The sequence below is a fragment of the Marmota marmota genome, unplaced genomic scaffold (assembly GCF_001458135.2).
Source record: "Marmota marmota marmota unplaced genomic scaffold, marMar, whole genome shotgun sequence".
Taxonomy (NCBI): Eukaryota; Metazoa; Chordata; class Mammalia; order Rodentia; family Sciuridae; genus Marmota; species Marmota marmota.
In genome coordinates this window covers 53,284,503-53,307,141 of record NW_026000174.1, presented here as the reverse complement: position 1 = coordinate 53,307,141, position 22,639 = coordinate 53,284,503, and the positions used below count along the sequence as shown (strand labels likewise).

General features: G+C 45.7%; 1 protein-coding gene and 1 long non-coding RNA gene across 3 annotated transcripts in view; one reads left to right on the top strand and one right to left on the bottom strand.

The window, feature by feature from the left end:
- Positions 1 to 22,639, bottom strand: part of Ext2 (exostosin glycosyltransferase 2) — a 145,498-nt gene that overhangs the window by 105,616 nt on the left and 17,243 nt on the right. For both annotated transcript variants that reach the window (XM_015477806.2, XM_015477807.2), the window contains exons 5-7: positions 14,733 to 14,928; positions 12,882 to 13,021; positions 9,210 to 9,303 (exon numbers count right to left, since the gene is read on the bottom strand). In XM_015477806.2, coding sequence (XP_015333292.1) covers positions 9,210 to 9,303; positions 12,882 to 13,021; positions 14,733 to 14,928 — 430 coding nt within the window. The remainder of the gene's footprint in view (positions 1 to 9,209; positions 9,304 to 12,881; positions 13,022 to 14,732; positions 14,929 to 22,639) is intronic.
- Positions 9,047 to 15,561, top strand: LOC125612099. The gene is made up of 2 exons (XR_007342408.1): positions 9,047 to 10,116; positions 12,793 to 15,561. It is a non-coding gene; the product is annotated as an uncharacterized LOC125612099 (long non-coding RNA).

Genomic DNA, 22,639 nt, shown 5'->3' with positions numbered 1-22,639 from the left:
CCCATATAGCTGTCAGCAAACTGATAAGAACTTTCAAATGACTCCACAGGGCCTCTTTATAGAGAAGAGCCAAAGAAGCTCATAAAGAAAGAGGGCAGGGGCCACGGAAACCAGCCGCTCACACTGTTTTAACGTGGCACTAAAATGAGCCACAGATTTATGGGAGTGTTTTAGCCCCTGGCCTGAATCATCTGGGGGCTGGGGCTCCTCTCTGCTCTCCGGTGGGACTTTAAATATGGGATGGAGCTGGTGAGAAAAGGGTGGGGGAAGGGAAGCTGAAGTAGCAAAGAGAAGAGAAGGGGAGACACAGAGTACAGCCTGAGAATCCCACCAGAACCTTCTCCTTCCAACGGGCTGTGAGCAGCTGTGTTTCTAAGGTATCTGAGCAGTCCTCTCAGAGCCCCACAAAATATCCCCTTATTTATAGTTCATGCTCACTAGATTCTAGGTCTTCAGCTGTTCATCAACCAGATATCAACTCTTTTTTTTAAAATTTTCCTCTACAAGTTCATTTTGTTTCTAATTTTTTATTTCAAAAAAAAGATGAATAAAATCATAATATGGCAAAGATCAGATTAGACGAAGGGAAAAAAGACACAGGATAAAATTTTTTTCACTGGACAGAGGGAAAAGAGTAGTAATACCTTAACCTAATGTACCACTGGATTAAAACAAAAAGGTGAGCTAGGGAATCACTGATTTCCACCCCCCATAAGCCATTCTGATCCTAATAGAAAAACAGGGGTGAACCGCCTTCCACGCCAAGATGTAAAAAGAACGCCCCAATTCACAGGACAAAATTTTCTTTCAAGTTTCCAAGCCCAAAAGCAAATACATAAAACATCAGTGTCGGTAACTTGCTGTGGTTCCTCAAGACCGCACTCCTTACTAGGAGCCTTCCTCCAAAATTCAAATACAGACCCAGGGAGCTCTCCCAAATGCCTGCCTGCCGGCCTGGACCAGGGACCAGCCCAATCAACGAGTTTAGATGGGAAAACTGGAACCTGGGAAAGCTTGCCCTACTGATAAAGCTGGCAAACAGATGGCGGAGACCAATCCAGGCCTCTCCAACTCGAAGGCCCACATGCCTTCTACTACCATCCTTCTCAACTTTTTGGACTGAGACTCACAGTTAGAAACACACAAATACATTTTCTATGACAACTCAACCTGAAACAAAGGTTTCAGGAAATACTTACCCTTAACTATGTAAAACTGCTTTCTGACAGTTTTCCTATCATGATAGTAAAACACCGGTCATGATGCACTGAATTGCCCTCATGGTCTATCAATGAATCATTACCTGGAGTGTGGAAGACCCGACAGTACACCATGCCCCTCACCCACCAAAAAAACCACTTGACTTGGAACCAGGAGGACAAGGTTCCAGCTCAGCCTCGGCCCTAGCGATCAATGTGTCCTCAACACCTCTGGGACTCTAGGACTTTCTGGTCATTTGTGATAAAGGAGGGATGGGTTGCATAATTTCTAAGGTTTGATTTCTTTTTTTCTAAATCTCTTCTATTACACAGCCTCCCTACTTTCTTCACACATCTTTTCATTTTTCTCCACTTGCTACTTCACTTCTTTCCAATTCTCTAAAAGTTCCCTATTGCTGTTATTCTCAGTCCTCCCCATACCAGGTCTGCCCCACCCAGCACCTCTTACCCACTCACCTCTGCCACAGAAGTGTCCTCAGGTGGAGGCCAGCAGCCTCAGAGATCAGCCTCCCTTCCTCCCACAGACTACTCAGTCCTCAAGACTCCCTGACCTCCTGACTCCCCTCATCCAGGGGTCGCTCCTAACACCCCTCAGCACAGTTGAGCACGCAGCACTCCTGGACTCGTCATCTGCACCCTGCCGAACGCCCTCTCACCTGTGACCTGCAGGCCTTTCTAAAGACAGGATCCACGCCTGGGGTTCTTTTAATCTCCTCAATATGCCAACACAATATTATGAACAAAACAGATGCTTAAAACATATTTATTTGATTTCTTTGCAGTATGAAATTAAGGATCCTCGTTCTTGTAAATTTAGAGAATGCTTAAGTTGAGCTGTTCTAGGAAAAGTTACCAGATCAACTGAAAATGGTGTTACAGCAAGAAAAGCCACCCAGTAGAGACGGAGTCCCACGCACTACTTCCTTCTATTTGCCACAGACAAGATCTACCCAGGCTGCCAGGGAGGGCAGCTCTATGGTCTCTCCATCTGGACTGTGAGGATTTAAATCTCAGAAGCTATACAAAACAACTGCAAATCAGTCCAAACCTTAAAGACAGGAAAATTTATTTACGGGCCCCAGTGCACTATAAATTTGAGACAGTTCTATTAAAATGCTTTTCTTGGCTTCCCATCAGATACTTGGTAAAAGTCTTTTTCCAACAAGGTTCTTAATACCAAAGTTGGAAAAAAGAAAGTTAAACTCATACAGACATGAAAATGCTCTTCCTTAAGAGTTCCAAATAATACACACAGGAAAATCCAAACACACGGTTCTCAGTGCTACCGAAAAGAACCGTAGGAAATCTGAGAGACACCAGAAATGGTTCCATCCACCTAGGCTCTCTCAGGGGCCAAAGGGCCTTGCTCTGTGTGGGAACCACAGTGCCTGTTCACTTTACAAGAAGGACTCCAGGGATTGGTCGGCCAGCTCTGTTTAAGGGAGAAGAAATGCAGTAGCTCTACTTTTTTTTTGCAAACCAGGGCTGACCCCAGCCTCGGGCGTGGTAAGCACACGCGCTACCACTGAGCTACACCCCAGCCTGATGAAAGAGACTGGGAAACACAGCTTAGAGTGGCACATAGGGGCTGGAAAGGAATTGTTGGCATTTTTTTAAGGCCCTGAGAATCTAGTTTATGTATATTAAAAAAAAATTCTCGATTTCATAGCTGGGCGGGATGAATGACAGACATTATAATCCTAGAAATTAGAAGTGAAACCTTTCCCACATTCCCCGGAATATATTTCCAGAGATGTGTCCAGCCTTAACTGTCTCAAGCAACCGCTTTTGGGAGAAGACTAGTCAATAAGCAGTCGGCTTGAATTATTGGGAGTTCAGCCCAACCTCACCCGCAGTCCAGGTCCAGCTCCGCTGCAGTCTAAACAGCTGTGGGCAGCAGAGCAGGGTGTCTTCCCGCCTGTCCTCACATGCGTGTGGTCCTGGGAGGATTACTTCAAGTCTCTTTATCCTCAGTGTCTTCACATAAAAAATTCCGATTACTCTTCTAACGGCCTATCTCACTCTTCTGTTGAAAGTCTGCTCTGTAAACTACACTTGTGTTGGGGGTGGGGAATGAAGGAGAAATGAACACAGACTGCTGTGTAACTGTCAGGGACAGGATAGTTGAGCCCACAGCACCGGAACCTGCAGACAATACAGGGTCTAGGCTGCCAAGGTTTCCAGACACGGGAGGGTTTATACCTTGAAGCGAATCATAGAACACTTCTTAAAAAGAAAAGCTTCAGGGCTGGGGTTGTAGCTCAGTGGTAGAGCACTTGCCTGGCATGTGTGAAGCACAAGGTTCAATTCTCAGCACCACATATATATAAATAAAGACCCATTGACAACTTGAAAAAAAAATTAAAAAAAAAAACTTCAACAGTCTATACTGAAAATTTTACAAAGCACATTATATAAGATCCAACATTTTAAAAATATATATGCTAAACAAAATTAAACCTTAGCTAAAAGATTAGGATGCCCATTAGCAACAACTATGGGAGGAATAAATAGAGACTTCAATGTTCAGATTGATGGCAAGGCTTGTTTGGAGGTCAGAAGCCAAACTATGAAAACCAAACAAACGTGCACTCCTATGAATCCAGGGATTCTGCCATCTTCTGACGATACGCCCAGGACACAGTAAACCCTGAGAAACTGCCTGTGCTTCCGTCAGGAGGCTGCCAGACTGGCATCGCAGAGACCCTAGCTTATAGTCCCCTTTTTTTTCCCCCTTCAGATTTGTGGCTTCTAAACTATGATGACTCTGGAAACCAAATATCATAATCCAATGCGTTAAGATTGTGTGTAAATAAGATAAAATGGGAGCCCCCAGGTAAGGGCTCTTCTATAAACAAAGCACCCGCATGTGGTGCCCAGATCACAGCTAGAGCTCACTTCTGGGAGAGGCATTGGTAGGGAAGACTCCACACACCTGGATTTATTTTGTTAAAAAGAGTGTTTTGACTTTTTCCTAAGCAGTCCACGGTATCTCTGCAGCACAAATAGCTGGTACACTTAGCAGGAAAACCTGAAGGTCTGCGGGATAGGGCAGGGTCACAGGCTGAAGGGAAACTGGCCTTTTAACTTACCCGTGTGTGAAGGCTGGAGAGGAGAGAAGATGCTGAATGTTTCTGCCACCTCAAAGGCTCCCAGCCAATTGAGTACAAAGAAGAGTTCAAAGGCAAGGCAGGCTCCTGACTTCCACCTCCTAGTGTGGCTGAGGGGAGAGGTCACTGCTGGTGGAGCCACTGACCAATAAAAGAATGTTTGGAAACTCTGCTCAACAGATAAACTGGGGATCCACTTACACCTCCCTCCCACCTCACAGACATTCCTAACTATACAGCCCGAGTCCCTCCAGCCTGCCAAGACCCTCGCTTGTCTGCCTTTTCTGGCAGATCAAGGGGCCTGGGATAAGTACGTGCCATTTGACTACAGAGAAATGTTTATTTGCACACCTCCTCCTGCCTTCCAGAGTAAGAAAGTACCTCATCCTAAGCCTGCTCAGATGCTACTTCCAGTCCATCTGTCCTGATGTTAGCTGACTCCTCCTCCCACTTCAGCCCCTGACATGCTGCAGAAAGCTCATGTCATCCTGTCAACCTTCTCTGAGCGCGTACCATATCTTCCAGATGACTAGTCCTCATTGTGGGTGGAATACACACACATTCCTTACCATCATCCATACTCCCCATGAAAACAACACCTAGGCCTTCAAAAAATCAATTGGCTAGGCTAGCCAGTTAGCTCATAAAGGGCAACCAATAATTCAGCTTCACATTGTTATAACTACTATCCTCTAATGATTTAAGGAACTGTTTAACTCACCCCAAAACCCTCGTGAGCCCCCCACGGCTGTCCAGTGCCTGTGTGTGGACACTGCTGGCTGGTGGCCTGCAGGAGTGTTTCCCAGACACACTCTTCTCTGTTGCCCTTTCCTCCAAACCTGCTCACCTAACTACAGCACTCGCTGAGCTCGCAGCTCCAGCCTCACGTTTAACCTCAGGGAGCTGCACAACCACAGCTAAGGTCAAGAGGAAATTTAACTCTTTTCCTTGTCAGGAAGAATGTTCTTCTCCCTTAACAACCGAACTCCCCAGCTCAGTAAGGACCTGGGCCATGTATCCACCAGGCGACTGCAGCCTTTCTGACCCCAAACTTGAAGGTGCAGACTGTTGCTGCAACACCTTTCTCACCAAGATCCCACCCCACAATTCTGGATCAATTCAGAAACTCATTCTCTCTCTCATCCAGGGAGTACAAACCCCTAAGCTGAGCACTGTTTCTTCTTCACTGAGCAGCAAAGAGGTTGACACTCCTATGAAGAATAGCAGCTCAGGGCATTTGGGACTTCTTGGAAAGACTCAAACACTGAAATGAGTCACCTGAAAGTGGATGGAGACCTCTGCTGGTGACAGCTGTCCATGCAGCTCCCTTAGGGCCTGCTTCCTCAGCCTCAGTTCATTCTGGCAATCACCTAGGAGCATTAAGCTATCAGCCTCAGGTGCCCCAAAAGGTTCATGCCTGTCTTACAAGACGGCCCAAATCTGTCCTTCCTTAAGAGAACTCACTAAGATGCAGCAGTTTTTCAGAATCAGGTGGAGACTATTTTTTTACTTACTCCTGCCAAGGTCAAGTTAAACAGATGGAAGGAAAACAGAAGGCAAAATGACAAGCATAGTTTAGAAACAGCATATTTTGTTACAGAACAAAAAGAACCTTCACTCTCTTTGCTGTAGTCCCCTAAAGGTCCGTAGGGAAAGTTCTCAGGGCAGGCAGCACGGGAGATGCTGCGGAGCCTCATGGGAAGGAAATCACTGGGAGTGTGCCCTCAAAGGGGCTCATAGACCCTGACCCATCCTCTCTTTCTCTGCTTCCTGACTAGTGGAGTGACCACTCACTCCAAGTGCTTCTGCCATTGCCATCTACTGCCCTCATCAGAGGCCACACCAGGGGGCTGCCAGATCTTGGATCTGAACCTCCAAACCGTGAGCTAAATAAGCCCTTTCTCTTGATAAGTTAATTGCTCAAGCACTCCACTGCAGTGACACAAAGCTGACTAACGCACTCTCTGATCTTACAGATGACACATTATCGATAGTATAGTGGTTTTTCAATTAAAGGAATTTTGTTCCCCTCACCCCAAGAGGGACTTCTGGCAATGTCTAGAGACATTTTTAGCTGTCACAGCTTGGGAGAGGGGAAGATGTTATTGGTATCTAGAAGCACTTGAACCCAGTCATCCTTGATACCTAACTGGGAATTACTTCAACCAGATCATCTCACAGCTAGCTGCTATCACTGCAGTCTAGGAATGTAGGGTTGGAAGGGTTCACAGAATACTAGAGAAAGGGAAGCAAACCAACAGGGCACCAATAGAGAACTGTGGACAGTCAGATAGCAGCACCAGGAAAGAGGGCCCAGGAAGCCCTCCTGTGTAACATGGCATAACTCAGGGTGTCCGCCACCAGAGAAGTAACTACCCCTTGTTAACAGACGTGTTTGGGGGAGAAGAGATGACTACTGAGCTGTTCATTGTCAGGGAGAGCAACGGTCTTGCTGGGACAGGAGTTTCGTGGAGTTCTTAAATAGCTCCAAGGAACATAAGGGATAATTTAGCCAAGCCCTTCATTTCATAAATAAGAAAATGAGAGCCTAGCAGCATGGGTGACTTACCATGGTCATGCAATTAATAGGGACAGAGCCCAAGTCCTCTGACTCCAAGTGTGTCTCTTGGAACCCACAGAGCGTACAGCACCCTGTTTTTAATGATTGCATTCATTCCATCTCAACAGTTCATGACTCTGAGCCCACCACTGAAATGACTGGGGGCTGGCCTCAGGCCCCTAGTTCCTGCAGAACAACTGTATTCAGTGAGCTGGTCTGAAAATCAAGGACTCTTTCTCAACCAGAAGGACTGGTAGGGTGGTGGGGAAGAGAGGTAAGTGTATAGGAACTGCTCAATTTTACCTCCCCAGTTTCTTCTTATGGAATATGATTCAGCATGTGATTCTATAATTAGTTTTGTTCATAAATACAGATGCCACAAAACGTAACACAAGGAGTACAAATACCTGATGCTTCTCCTCTACATCAGTTTTAAGAACCACAGGTTCAGAATAAAAATCTAGAGACCTCAAAAGTGATTTTATAATCCTAATGAGGTCAGTAGTTAAGCAACAGGGGGAAGCCCAAAAACTTAAAGTAAACATGAGCACACTGTGACACAGCCAGCAGGGAAGCTCATCAACTTCTGATTTGTTTTCCAATCCAATCATGCCAACATGTAGGCTGCGCACAGTGGCATCACCAGTAATCCAAGAGGCTTAGGAGGCTGAGGCAGGAGGACTGAGAGTTCAAACCAGCCTCAGCACCTTAGTAAGGCCCTAAGCAACTCAGTGAGATCCTACGTCTACATAAAATATAAAATAGGTCTGGGGATGTGGCTCAATGCCCAAGTGTCTTCTCTGAGTTCAATCCTTGGTACCAAAAAAAAAAAAAAAAAAAAAAAAAAAAATGCCAAAATTTTTCACAGATGAGGTTTCTGAGGCTCAGAGTAGGTAGATCCTTGCCCAAGAGCACACAGCGTGCATCCAGCAGAGCTGGCATTCAACACAGACAATCTAAGAACCTACAGACTTAATTGCTGTGTGATAGGAAGTTTGGTATTTCTGTACTTTGGATAATGTCCCAGGGCCCGTGTATAGAGGGCTCAACTCCCAGATGGTGGTACTAGGGGTGGTGGGACCTTTAAGAGGCAGATCCTAGTGAGAGGTCTCCAGGTTGTTGGGTGTACTATAAAAGGGACCTGGTCCCTTCCCCACCACCCTCCCTCTCCACACCTCCGGCTTCCCAGCCATCAGATGAGCGGATTTGTTCCACTACATTCTCCCTCCATGCTGTGTGGCCCTATGTAAAAGAATGGGAGATGAGACCAAAGCAACAAGAGTGGGAGCTGAGGGAGGGAGGAGTGGTCACCAACACCCAGGCCCAGGGGGGCAGGGGAGCCTGCCAACAGTGCAGCACCGTAACCCAGAGCCTCCTCAGGGCACAGCAGGTGACTGTCCCCCTCACTCAGAAAGAAGCCTGAGGCCCCTTTTCTGGCCAGGGTAACTGCAGGCACCCAAGGGAGTGGAGCCAAGCTGAACAAGGGGATGGGGGAGCCAAGCTGAACCCAAGGATGCGTACCCAGAGCACTCCGGGTTCTTGCCCTGCCCATCTCCTGCAGAGATGTGACAACAATAAAAAGGTTTTAAAAATCTATTTTTAAAAAAAGAAACAGAGCTGGGGCTGTAGCTCAGTGGTACAGCGCCGGCCTCGCACATGTGAGGCACTGGGTTCGATCCTCAGCACCACATAAAAATAAATAAAGATATAAAACAAATTAGATGTTTTTTTTAAAAAAAAAAAGGAAACAGAAAAAAACAAATATATTACCAATTTGAGGATAGACTTTTAAATTTCTAATCCCAGTGAGATTTACTCCAAGAGAAGGAAAGACCAGGAGGACTCACCGGGCAGCCCAGAGGAATCCTTGAGGCAGTCAGAGCCGCCCAAGGAAAAGTCTGGAGAGAAAGGCGGAGAAGGGTGAATGCTCCACCAGGCAGGAGGGAGCGTTGTCACCAAGGCCGCTGACCCAGGAAGCGAGGTCGTGTACACAGCACCACCGTCACGTCACAGCCACGCAGAAGCACTGGCGGCCAGACTCCCTGTCTCAGTCATGAGCAGCATCACCTGCTGTGACTGTGAACCTTCTTCCCGCAGGCTTCGACTTGGCGTCCCTGAACCACAACAGGCTTCCCCTAGTGAAGCCTGAACATCCAGCCCGGCCCTGCTCTCCTATCATTTACGTTTGGTGAGCTGACACAGGGAAGAGACAAACCCCACTCTGGCATTTGACTGCTGTCCCTGTGTCCAAGAACCACGTCCAGCATGTCATCCCCACCCTGCCACCTCCCCACGGGGCTGTTGGCCTTGGCCTCTCACCTGTCTCTGCATTTCCTCAATCTGTCTTTGTGGGATGCTCTGCAGAATGCTGTACACGTCTGACATCTTTTCTTCGGGAACCACCACAGACGCTCTGAACACAACAGAGAAGCAGTGTGCACACATCACCCTCCACAGAAAGCTCTCTTACAGAAAGTCTTGTTTCATTCGTATGAGCAGAAACAACACCCGAGCCTGCTTCAGCCACATCCGGACAGGGAGGTCCTCTCCCCATCCCTCCTCCTGACCAGCCTTCTCCGGGGAGCTCTCAGCAGCTCTCATTCCTCCCTCCACCCCACCGTGGGCCCCGGTCACACTGGTATTCTCTCAGTCACTTCACACCACACTCTGCCCTACCATGGGGCTTGTGCATGTGAATCCCACCTCCCAGGCACACTACTTTCCACTCTCCTTTGTGCTCCCTGCATTAACTGTACTGCCTTCCCCCTCAAGCTGTCTATGAAAATCCACTCACTTATTCAGCATTTATTTATAGAGGACCTACTGTGTGCTAGACACTGGGAACACAACGGGACAAATCAGTCAAGGAAGGAGAGGTGGTAAGCAGGCCACGGGAATGCCAAGGGAAGAATGCTCCAGGCAGGACTAAGCAGGAAGCAGCACGTCAGTTATGTTCCCAGAACAGCAAGCAAGCAAGCTGCTACGGCCGGAGCAGAGTAAACAGGATGGAGAACACCAGGAGCCAAGGAGAGACGAGAGGGAGGTCACAGCAAAGCAAATAAGGACAGGGTACTGTCAAATGGAAACCACCAGGAGGTGTTAAGCAAAGGCCTGGCAAGTGTGATTATGCTCCCACAGGACTGTGCGGTCCACGGTGTCAGAACAAACTACAGGAAGCAAGCTCAGGAGCAGGGAGACCTCCAGGACCCCTGCAGAAGCTGGCAAGGTATGCGGACAGGGGAGAGCTGGTGAGAAGGGCGGGGCCGTGCTCACAGATCAGTCACGGTGACAGGGGAAGGGAGGACTCCACGACCGCCTGCAGGACGTTGAGTAGAGTTATGCTTGTGTAAATTAATTAAAATCTAACCCATTTCTGCTCACTGGGCTAGTCCATGAGGAGGGAAGCTGCCTGCTCCACTCACCAGCATGGCCCAAGCACCTGGCAGGTTGCCTAGCAGTAACCGTGTGATAAGCATTTATTAAACATGTCAACCATTTCTACTATACAGATGGGACAACTGAGGCTCAAAAAAGAGTAAACAATTTACCACAGTCACATGCTAGCCAGTAACAGAGCCGGTTATCTAACTTAAACCTGGGCCTTTCCACCACTTATCCATAATCACAACTACCCAAGCAGGTCTATTCTCATAGAAATGGGCATTCATGCCCAGCTCAAATCACCAACTCTAAGAAACCCTCACTGACCCACCAACAACAATGGCTACCTCCTTTTCACTTTTCTAGCAACCCGTCCTACCAGGGCTATGTCATGTCACAGTTTTGGTAATTGCTGGCACAGTTGTTTGTCTTCCACTACTAAAAACCATGAGCTTCTGGGAGCAAAGGTTTGACCTTGCACATTCTGGTATCTGTGTTCCTAACAATGCCTGGCAAATAAAAGGTGCTCAATAAATGTTTTCATAGGCAGTTAAATGCTAGAAGTAGCTCATCGCTTCTCTACAATATAGCAAATAACCTCACATTCTTCCCTTTTCTGGGTTTTCACAGCCCCTGTGAGTACATCTGCCATGGCATTCATCACAGAAAGCTGGGCAGGTTGCGCATCCCTCATACAAAAGTCCAAAATCCAAAATGCTCCAAAATCTGAAAACTCTGGAGTGCCAACATGATGCCACAAGTAGAAAATTCCACACTGTGAAACTGTTTCACGCACAAAATCATGTATGACATTTCCTTCAGGCCATAAGGTAGATTATAAAACATCAGTGAGCCAGGTGCAGTGGAGCACACCTGTGATCCCAGCAGCTCGGGAGGCTGAGGCAGGAGGATGGAAAGTTCAAAGCTACCCTCAGCAAAAAAGCAAGGTGCTAAGCAACTCAGTGAGCCCCTGTCTCTAAATCAAATACAAAATAGGGCTGGGGATGGGGCTCGGTGATCAAGTGCCCCTGAGCTCAATCCCCCATACCAAAACAAACAAACAAAAAACTCAATGAATTTCATGTTTAGATCTGGGTCTCTTCCCCAAGATATCTTGTTATGTGTATGCCAATGTACTAAAACCTAAAACACTTCGGGTGCCTAGCATTTCGGATAAGGAATGTTCAAGGGATATTCAACCTTAATCAATGGTTTGTCTTCCCACCCCACCCCACCCCCAGGTCCTTGTCTCCTCAGAAGCAGAAACTGTGTTATTCACAATAGGCTTTCAATAAATATGGGATGAATAACTAAACGAATGAAACAGTGCTATTTAAATTGTTCAAATACCTGTGGAGATCAGACTTGGATAAATATCAAAAAAGCCATGAGATAAAGACAGCAGTCAAGCATCTGAGGCAAGGGCAGGACTGAGAGGGACACAACTAAGGAATCAGTTTGCAACACAAACCACCAAAGTCTCAGGGAAATAAAGCTGAGAACAGTGGGCAAGACCAGGAACAGCACAAGGCAGGATCCCGGTTGTACTTATCCCTGGGGATGTTTCTAAGTATACCCCCAGGCAGAGGCTCTCCAATACCAGCCAGATCATTGTACAAATTCAACAGAAAATCTGTAGCCATGGCAGTCTGTGGAGGCTACAAATCAGGTTAAGGGTGGTTTTAAAATTCAGAATCCCCAAGGATAGGGCCAGAAGTGGTGGCACACACCTATAATCCCAGTGACTTGGGAGGCTGAGGCTAGAGAATCACAAGTTTGAGGCCATCCTGGGCAACTTAGCAAGACCCTATCTCAAATAGGGAGGATGTAGTTCATGGAAGAGAGATTGCTTAGCATGCATAAGGTCCTGGGCTCAACCCCCAGTGCCATAAAATAACAACAACAACAACTCCTCCTCTCAGGTGAGCCTACTCCCCTATCAGCTGAAAACTACTGCTCTCGGCTAGGAGCTGGGAACTGCTTTGTGGAAAGGGCCAAATAGTAAATATTTCAAGTTTGGTAAGCTGCAGTCTCTGTGCAATCACTCAAGTAACATGACAATAGTTTCAATCAAATTTCACTTACAGAAATAGCTATCCTGCAAATTTGGGCCAGAGGCCTCAATCTATGAACTGCTCTAAGCCAATGTGCTAAGTCTCCAGATGGAAAATACAACAGAACAGGACCAAAGGAATACAGGTGGGCCATCCCTTATTCAAAAAGCTAGACCAGGTGCTTAAGATTTTGAATGTTTTCAGATTTTAGAATATTTGCATACACAATGAGACATCTTGGGGACAGGACCCATGACTGAACAAGAAATTCATTTAGGCCTCATATACAACCTACATGCGTGAACTGAAGGTAACTGCACAGTACACCTGCATTTTGACTGGGACCTATCATATGAGGTGGAATTGTCCACTGGTGGCATCATGACAGTGCTCAGAAAATTTCCAATTTTGGAGCATATCTGATTTTGCATTTTCAGATTACAGATGCTCACCCTGTCGTTCTCCAGCCTAGGTACGCATTACAGTCACCAAGGGGCTGTTGATTTCTACTGCTTGCAGACCCACCAGCTAAAGTTGACGAGACGGGAATACCCACCTCTTCCAGTCCAGAACTTCAGAGAAAGGCAGAACATAGGAGTCGGCAATGACTACGGGGACACAGCCAGCCTGCAGCACGTCACTCAACACAGCCTGGCCCAGCCGAGCACCACGAAGGACCACACAGAAAGTAGCCTCCTGCAAGAGCACAAGCAGAGGGTAGGGATTACCAACCAGCCTTGCCATCCCTCGGACCATGAGCCCCTTCAAGGCGTAAAACCAAGCGACACCGAGGCACCTAGATTCAGAAAAGACCAAGACCATAGTTCACACACATCAAACACTGACAAGCTTAACTGGCTGTGAGCCTTCATGTTGCTACTCTTCAGTGTCATTTAAATGACGTCTGAACTGGTGTTCTGCACGGGTTCAAAGCCAACCAAGTCTTCCTCGGCACAGGCCACCTCATGGGCTCCTGCAGCCTAGCTTCCCTTAGCACTGGTGGACTGTGTGAGCACGCCAGGGCCACTGCTGACACCGCTTACGGCGCTTACCACACCCCCATTGCCGGGGAACACAGGGCCCTCTAGAGGAGCCCCTAAAGGGAGAGATCAAATCGCCACTCATCTTCCTACTCCCGGGGCTTTTAGCAGTGTCTGCACGCAGAAGACATTCAATTAGGAATGCAATGCCTTTGAAAAGACATGAAGACAGACACGTTTAGTCTAGAAACAATGAACCCAACGAAAGAAAGATGTCAAAAAAAAAAAAATCTCTTCTTCACTCCCTCCATTAAATGCCTCCCCACATGTGGGAGTGCTTGGGAAAATGAGAGAGGAACAGAGGAAAGACAGCTGGGGACCATAATAAGGGACGATTCCTTCCCGAACACTCAGTTTCTCCCAGGTTGTACCTCTTCAGAGAAAAAAAAATGTTGAAAAGTAAAACATCACCTAATCTCTAGAGAAAAGGAAAGTTCAGAAATGAAAGAAGGGAAGAAACTCAAAATCCCAAACCCCCCTGGGGAGAGGGAGATGAAGCAAGACCGCAGCACCTGGAGCTGCAGGTGGAAGGCTTGCCGCCCAAGGGGCGCCCACATGTGGACACAAGTGTGATAACCACTTCTCCTGTCTAGATAGGGTTACTAAACTACTCCTGCTCACATCACCACTGTTATCAGTCAGACATTCCAGAGGAAGAGCCACGTTTCTTGAAAGAAAGTATTTTAACAATCTCAGCATGGGCCCGCTCTCAGGAGATTTAAAAAAAAAAAAAAAATCACACTAGCTCCTTGATATTTCTCCTGAACAATTCTGAATTTTGAATATTTACATGAACGAGGCTCATATTCTCCTTCCCCAGCCCCCGTGCCCTTGGATGCTAAACACCTCTAAGACACCCCTAAAGGGATGGTTTGCCTTTGTCTGTGGAGGTACACACAATTGAAATAAACACCAAAACCAAAATGAAAACAACCCCAAAAACCCTGCACTCCCAGGGAAAGCTGACTGCAGTCTTGTGGGCTAGCAGGGCCGGCAAAGCAAGTTGCCACCTTAAAGAAGGATGTCTCTAGATGGCCCAGGAGCACAGAGGTAAGAGCAAACGCACCTGCCTGCTTTGTCCATGTGGCTTCCTGTACATCTACCAGATCTATACTGGTGAAATACAGTGAGTATCTGAAAGGAGCCTGAACTCTCACAGACCAAGCTTCCTATGAACACAGTAAACCAGACACCCCGGCACCTGGAGGTCTAAGTTCATGGCAAAGAGCAATACTCCATTTTCTTCTCCCTTTGGGTAATGTTCCTAGTTGCATGTGGAAAACAAACAACTTCTGTTTGCTAGGATCAGCTGCAGCCCCGGGAAGTGACCTCTCCTGAGCCCAACAGAGGTCATGAACGACACTCACCTGCAGCACCTGCGGGTAATCGAAGACCTGGTGCTTGTGGCAGCGCTTGCGGACAGAAAGGGCGCCCTCTGAGAGGTTGCTGCACTTATCCAGCACCAACACCGACCCTCCATGTTTGGCCTGCAGAGCGTCTAGGTCCTCTCTGTACTCGGGATGGACAGCCATCTGAGAGGACAGGAGGAAGTATCGCCGAGGACTACAAAGAGAAGAGAAGGTGACTGGAAACCTGCAGTTGGCATGTCAGTCAAGGTTAAACAAACTTTGATATTCAACTCACAGCAACAAGTGCTGGCTTACCAGTCTTGATATCCACTGATTTTTGTCTTTTGGAAATTATACTCTGTGGCATTACTGAATATTTAAAATATTACATACTGGAAGAAGATAAGGTATTATTTGTTCACATTCTGAAATAGTATGTAATCATAAAAGTTTTACTTGGGAAAGTTCTCAGTGCGGTAAGGAAGTGCTCATTACATGCCAAGCCTAGACAGCACTCTATGAGTACATGCCTGGAACCCATGCTATGAATACATTTGTGTGCAGAGACACAGAAGCTGACTGACTGGTTATTTGGAAAGAACATCAAAATGTTATCATTAGTTAAATCTGACTCTCGACTCTGAAAAGAAACTGAGAGTTGGCTGCATTCTTCAAACAGGGAGGCGGGGGATTCTACTCTATGGGTAGTACAGTGGAACGGCATCCCTACACCAGGCAGAGGCTCCAAGGAAAGAATCCCCAATGTCAAAGCCACAAGGACCAATGGAAGTTGAAAATTAGAAGCAGAAAAATCTATATTCCCAAAGCATGGGTGTCCAACGATGCTTAAAAGAATATGGAGGGCAAAAAGGATTTCTAAGAGTCTAATGCTATGTAGATCTTCATAAGAGACAAAAATATGAACATAAAAGCCAGGCACAGTGGCACACAACTGTTGTTCCAGCTAGTCGGGACGCTGAGTCAGGAAGATCACTTGAAACCAGGAGCTCAAGGCCAGCCTGGGCAAAAGGTAGGACTGAACCTCAAATAAATAAATAACAGTGAACACAAAGTAAGTTAGTAAGTCTGAAGTCAAGGGAAAGATTTTGGGGAGAAGATGGAAAGTAATTACTTCCTGGAAGGTAGGTGGGCAGCCCAGACAGTGCCAAAGTCCAGGGCATGAAGGGGAACTACCAGAAATCACCACCAAAGAGAAGGCACGTATACAGCAGGTCCAGGAAGAAATGAAACACCACGGGACCCGCAAGCAGCATCGCTTACATCTAGTCCAAACGGCTCAGGCCCAGAGAAACACCAGGGCTCTACGTGTCATGGGCAGCACCATCAGGCAAGCCGGGATGACACCATGCTTCAGGAAGAACCAAAAGCCTGTGGGTTGTGAACTCATCTCCATTTTTCTTGCTTGCTTTTCTCCCCTTAATTTCTTATATTTATTTGTAGCCTCCAGCTGAGGAGAGCCTTACCATAGAAACCCACAGCCAAAGAAGAGACCCTCTCCAGCTGAGGAGGTCAGTTTCCTTCCTAGAGCATGAAACTCCAGGGCAGGGGGCACCAAGCAATAGGTAAGGAAGGTGAACACCTGCCAACCAGGCAGAGCCACTAAATAAGCCCAGAGAGGGGCACGGCATCCTCCACAGCCAGCTCTGTGACCCCCCAGACTCTCTCTTTTGGCAATTTCTTTGTTTAGCTGAACTAAGAGCAAAAGGGCATTTCCCACATTACAGTTAGGACAGAACAGGGCCAGCAGATTTGCTAGAACTTCACTGTCTAGGAGAAATCAGCTATAGGCAGCCACTTAGGCTTAACGAAAATTAAATAAAATTTAAAATCCAGTTCCTCAGGCACTCTAGCTGTATTTCCAGTGCTCGATAGCCATGTGTGGCTGGTGGCGAACTGAAAACACAAATGCAGGCCATCTTTCTTCGCAGAAAGTTGTACTTGACAGAGCTGTCCTAGGTGGGCTGAGATCCAGAGGTTAGAGGATAAGGTGGAGAGAAGAAAGCTCTGGAAGGCTCATCAGGGAGACAGCTTGTGTTAGATGTACAGACTGGTCCCTTTTCTGCATGGCAGGGATGGTGAAGGAGACAGCGCACCTGGAATGTTGAAGCCAGAGTGAGGCAAGAGCTTCTACTTACTGGAGACCAGTGCATGGCCTGGCACAGGGCATCAGAGCCCAAGAAGGGAGAGCAGGCCTTCTGCACTGGGGACTGGTAATGGGGTAGCTGTGGTGGCCACCCAGCAAGGGATGTGGTTAGGAGGGCAGGTGGGCAGCCCAGATAGTGCCAAAGCCTGGGCAGGCTGCAAAAGTGCCCAGGTGGCAGAAGGATGACAGCAATGGTAGCATCACTCCAGAGGTAGAACTGAGAAGCATGAGGAAGGTGGACCGGGGTGGGGGGACAGCAGTGAAGTGCAGCACGGGAGAGTCTGGGCAGGTGAGGAGGACTTGTGTAGCGTGGGGCGGTGGCAGCAACGCCTGATTATGTACAAACATGGAAAGACATGGAAAGGTCCATCAGTCCCCATAAAGACACTGAGGATGACGGGAGCCGGAGAAGGGTACAACCAATATGCAAACAGAGAAGACCAGAAGGCCTTGCAGTGCTGGACAGAACTGGTGGTACCGACACGAATGCACGACTTTCAGATGCACAGACACAAAGATCACACACAAAGATCCACACAGAGATGTCCGTGTGCACTGCCCAAAGCAACTCTTGAGGAGACAGACGCAGAGTTAGATTTCACTGTTAAGAAACAAAGTTCCGTTCCAGACGCTGTTACCAGGAGCACAGGATCCCCACTCCACCGGGCTCTGTCTCCCACATGGACGTACAAATGTGAACAAGAGGCTGACCGTGTTCCCCTGCTGCCCGCCTGCTGGCCCTCCCTGACCCGACAGGCAGTTTGAGAGGGTATGCTCATTTTGGTTTTAAGCAAACGAAATTTAAAGGTGGATTTGTTTTTCTTTCAAAGACTAAAATTACTAGCTACGCCTTTCATGTTTCCTCCCAGCAGCCTGATATCTAAATTTAAGTAAAATCATGCTGAGAACTTGAAGTTGCCCTCAATAGTAATGGAGGTAAACTCCCAATTTAGTTCCTTTTAGAAGGAAAATGACAAGAATTCCAGCTGGGGCCAACACAGCTGTGAGAAGAAGCTATCAATAGCAACAATCCTCGGCTTCCCATTGAAAAACTACTGGGAGAGATTTAAAATAAAAACAAAAACAGCCCTCCCTCCCCTCACTCCTCCTGTAGCCTCGGGAGGTGTGGGAATTCCCTCAGAAAGCAACTCTCACATAGGGCAGCAAAGCCACCCTGCCCTGGCCCAGGTTCCTGGAAGACGTGTCTTTACCTCTGTGGTTGTCCTTTGTTTGGGGGACAGGGGTTCTCTATGAAAGCAGTGCCTCTGCTGCCAGACTGGACACAGGCCAGAGAGCAGAGCCCAGCCAGGCTGCCGAGACCCAGCCCTGGGCCACAGTGGAGGGTGGTACCCACAAGCCCCCCCCCCCCACACACACACACACACAGCCCTCCACTGACACTGCACCAGGTTCTTTACCCAATGACTGAACCACAGAACTTTACACACTAACTGAAACCTTCAGTGATCTAGTTAAAGATCTTAAATTCAGTATATCTATACATATAAACTAGAGTTCAAATTACTAAGAAAATACCACCAATATAACAGTTTAAGTCTCTGACATTAATTATTTGAAAATGATCTTTATTGCTCCAAGTGGTCTGTTCTCCTTTTTGTTTTGACTAAATCTTCTCAGTGTTTTCTTCCCTGGATTAAATCTGGAGGGAATTAAGAGTCCTAAACCAATAGAACAGAGCTGGATTACAGCAGCAAACAGAATAAGCGGTCTCAAGGAAGCTGTATCTAAGGCAGGCCAGAGGCAGCCGAGCCCCCAACAGACCGATCCTCATGCCCACTGCCTCTCTGGGGTTTCTCAGCCGTACCACACCAACGCTGGCACTCACTTGCTCTGGAGGGAGGGGGGGCTGTGCAAAAGAGCCAATGTCACAAGTCTAGTTTCTGTCCTTTGAAAGACTTGCTTCTAAGACTGGCACCTTGACTGGCTTCTGGGAACCTGGATTCGGGGAAGGTCCCCATCATCCTCTGAACTGGTGAGAGGCTCTCAACGAGCAAACCGTGCAAAGCATATGGTTTGTGCTGACCACCTGCTTCCTGCTGGGGGTCTGAGTTTCACCCCTGCAGCAGAGAGCACCCATGCCACCAGCATAGCCACACACCGAGTCGCCAGGTCCCCTAACAAGTCATGGAAACGGGGGCCTCGGGGTCCCTTGGCATACATACATGCTCCTCAATGGTGACAATCAAAACTGTCTATACACTGCCAAATGTCCCCTGGGGAACAAGCTAATTTCCTTCACCTTGTTGAGCCCAAGAGTTGGTTCAAATAGGCCTTCCATAAAGCTTCGCCATGAACTGAATTAAATAATTTCCAGAACTCCGGGAAAAAGGGTAATTTTTTTGTTGTTGTTGAATCACATAACTAATTTAGTAAATGCTCACAGAAGCATCAATCAGAGGAGTAACCTTTCTACTTACAATAGTTGTTCATATTCGTGCTATAAAAACATGCCAAATTAAGATCCTTGGCACACAAGTCAGAAACTTGCAAGAGACCTTGACCAGAAAAACCTTAAAAAAGTAAAAAAGTTTTAGGACTCACATTTACCTATTTCAAAACTAACTACAAAGCTACAGAGGGCCCCGGCTGCCCATGCAGACCACCCTTTCTCAACGTACAGAAATTGAGCTTCAAAACAGAGTACTGAACTGTATCAGTTTCTCCAGTCTACAAATCTATAAATTCTCCATAAGAATTATCTTAGTATTTTCATTTTGATGGCAATAAAAAATTTAGAATAGGCATATTTTTGCTCACATTTAATGATGGTTTAAATATTTCTACCAAAACTCATGTTGAAATTTAATCCCTACTGTGGAGTTAAGAGCATGGGAACTTGATTTGACCATGGTATTTGGAGATGAGACCTCTGGAGGGTAACTAGGTTAGCTGAGGCCATCAGGGTGGGGCCCTAATCCAACGGGGCTGTGGCTTCCTGAGAAGTAGAGGAGAAGAGGCCTGAGCAGGAATGTTCTGTCTTGCCACGCAGTGCCCTGCGCTACTCTGGGACTCAACAGTCCCCATGAGCAAGAAGAACCTGACCAGATGCAGCAGCCCAATGATGAATTTCCCAACCATCAAAACAATAAGTCATATAAAGTTTTATTCTTTATAAACTACTCTGTGTATGGTACTCAGTTATAGCAACAGAGAAACTGTTGTATTTAGTGAGCCAATGAGAAGAGGGAAAAACTTAAAATGTAAATCATACAAAGCAATTATAGCAAAATGCAAATAGTAGGATCTAGGTGATGGGTAACAATTATGTTCACACAAAAATGTTCAGAATAAAATGTTGTGAAAAATATGAATCACATATCACATATCAGATGAAGATAAATGATGTCACAATATATAACAATAAGTTATATAAAGGTAAGCTTCCTAGGGGTTCAAATAGAAAGCATGCAGTAAAAGGTACACTGACACTCGGCATACAACGGCACAGGCTTGCTAACCCCCATGAGACCACTGCCAATGCCATATTCACCTTAAAAGATGCAACTTCATTTCAAAGAAAAACTCATCTATTGCATTAAATTGTGTTAATGTGAATGCTATAAGTTTTGTAAATATGTTAATATTTAATTTGTAACTTTGTCTTAGTTTTGTAGTTGTATAAGCACAAGGAGTTTAGATTATTTTTTGTTTGTTCTTATTCAAGTTACAGTATAACAAAAATAATTAAAAAGCAAGAGACCGTGACCAGAAAAACCTTAAAAAAGTAAAAAAGTTTAGGACTCACATTTACCTATTTCAAAACTAAATACAAAGCTACAGTAATCAAGCCAGTGTGGTACTGGCATTAGAATTGACATATAGATCAAGAATCCAGAAATAAAGCATATATCTACGTACAGTTGACTGTCAATAAGAATACCAAGATCATTCAATAAGAAAACACTCCTTTCAACAAGTGATGCTAGGATGACAAGATTATTTACATGCAAAATAATGGAGTTAGGCTCCTACCTCACACCATATACAAAAATTAACTTGAAAGAAATCACAACCATAAATGTAGGAGCTGAAAAATTAAAATTCTTAGAAGAAAATATAAGTGTAAATTTTTACAACCCTGGATCAGGCAAGTTTCCTAAACATTAATACTACACGAAAAGTATGAGCAGCAAAAGGAGAAATAAATAAGTGGGACTCCATCAAAGTAAGAACTTTTGTGCCTCAAAGGACACTATCAACAAAGTGAAAAGCAACCTACAGAATGGGAGAAAATATTTGCAAATCACAGATCCAATAAGGGTCTAGTGTCTGGAATATATAAAAAAATGACAAAATCATAGAATTTGCAGGGAAATGGATGGCATTAGAGCAGACTATGCTAAGTGAAGCTAGCCAATCCCTAAAAAACAAATGCCAAATGTCTTCTTTGATATAAGGAGTGTAACTAAGAACAGAGTAGGGACTAAGAGCATGAGAACAAGATTAACATTAAACTGGGATGAGAGGTGGAAGGGAAAGGGAGAGAGAAGGGAAATTGCATGGAAATGGAAGGAGACCCTCAGGGTTATACAAAATTTCATACAAGAGGAAGTGAGGGGAAAGGGGAAAATAATACAAGGGGGAGAAATGAATGACAGTAGAGAGGGTAGAGAGAGAAGAGGGGAGGGGAGGGGGGATAGTAGAGGATAGGAAAGGCAGCAGAACACAACAGACACTAGTATGGCAATATGTAAATCAATGGATGTGTAACTGATGTGATTCTGCAATCTGTATATGGGGTAAAAATGGGAGTTCATAACCCACTTGAATCAAAGTGTGAAATATGATATATCAAGAACTATGTAATGTTTTGAACAACCAACAATAAAAAATTAAAAAAAAAAAACTCTCAGAGCTCTATAAGATGACTACTGAATTTTAAAATCGGCAACTGGAGCTGGATGTAGCTTAGTGGTAGAATGTGAATGCAGCTTAGCCCACATGAGGCCCTGGGTTCAATCCCCAGTACCACCAATACATATATATTAGGAGACATATATGGCAAATAATCTGAATAGACGTTTCTCCAAAGCAGTTATATAAACATCCAATAAGCAGATGAAAAGGTGCTTGAAATTATTAATCATTAGGGAAATGCAAATCAAAACCACAATGAGGTACTACTTCATATCCAGTAGGATGGCTAGAATCAATGCAGACAATAACAAGTGTTGGCACAGGTGTGGAAAACTGGAACCTTTATACACTGTCAATTGGATGTAAAATGGTACAGCCACCATGGGAAATGGTCTGGCAGTTCCTCAAAAAGTTAAAATGTCGAGTTACCACAAAGCCCAGTAATTCCACTCCTAAGTATATATCTGACAGAACTGAAAACAGGTTTACCTAAAAACCCATATACAAATGTTCATAGCAACATTACTCATAGTAGCTAAAAAGTGAAAATAACTCCAATTTCCATAAACTAATACAAAATGATACATCAAATGATAAAGAAAATGTGGTATATGTGTCTAAATGATGAAATACTATTCTGCCAAAAAAGAAATGACATGCTGATTCCATGTTACAATATGGATAAATCCTGAAAACTTTGTGATAAGAAGAAAAGACAATATTGCATGTGATATTGTATCACATCTAAAGAAAATATCCAGGGTAATCAGACACATAGAGACAGAAGAGAAGAATGGTTATTCCTGGGGATAGGGATCAGAAGTGACTACAAGCAGGTATGGATTTTATTTTATTTTATTTCTGGAGTAATGAAAATGTTCTC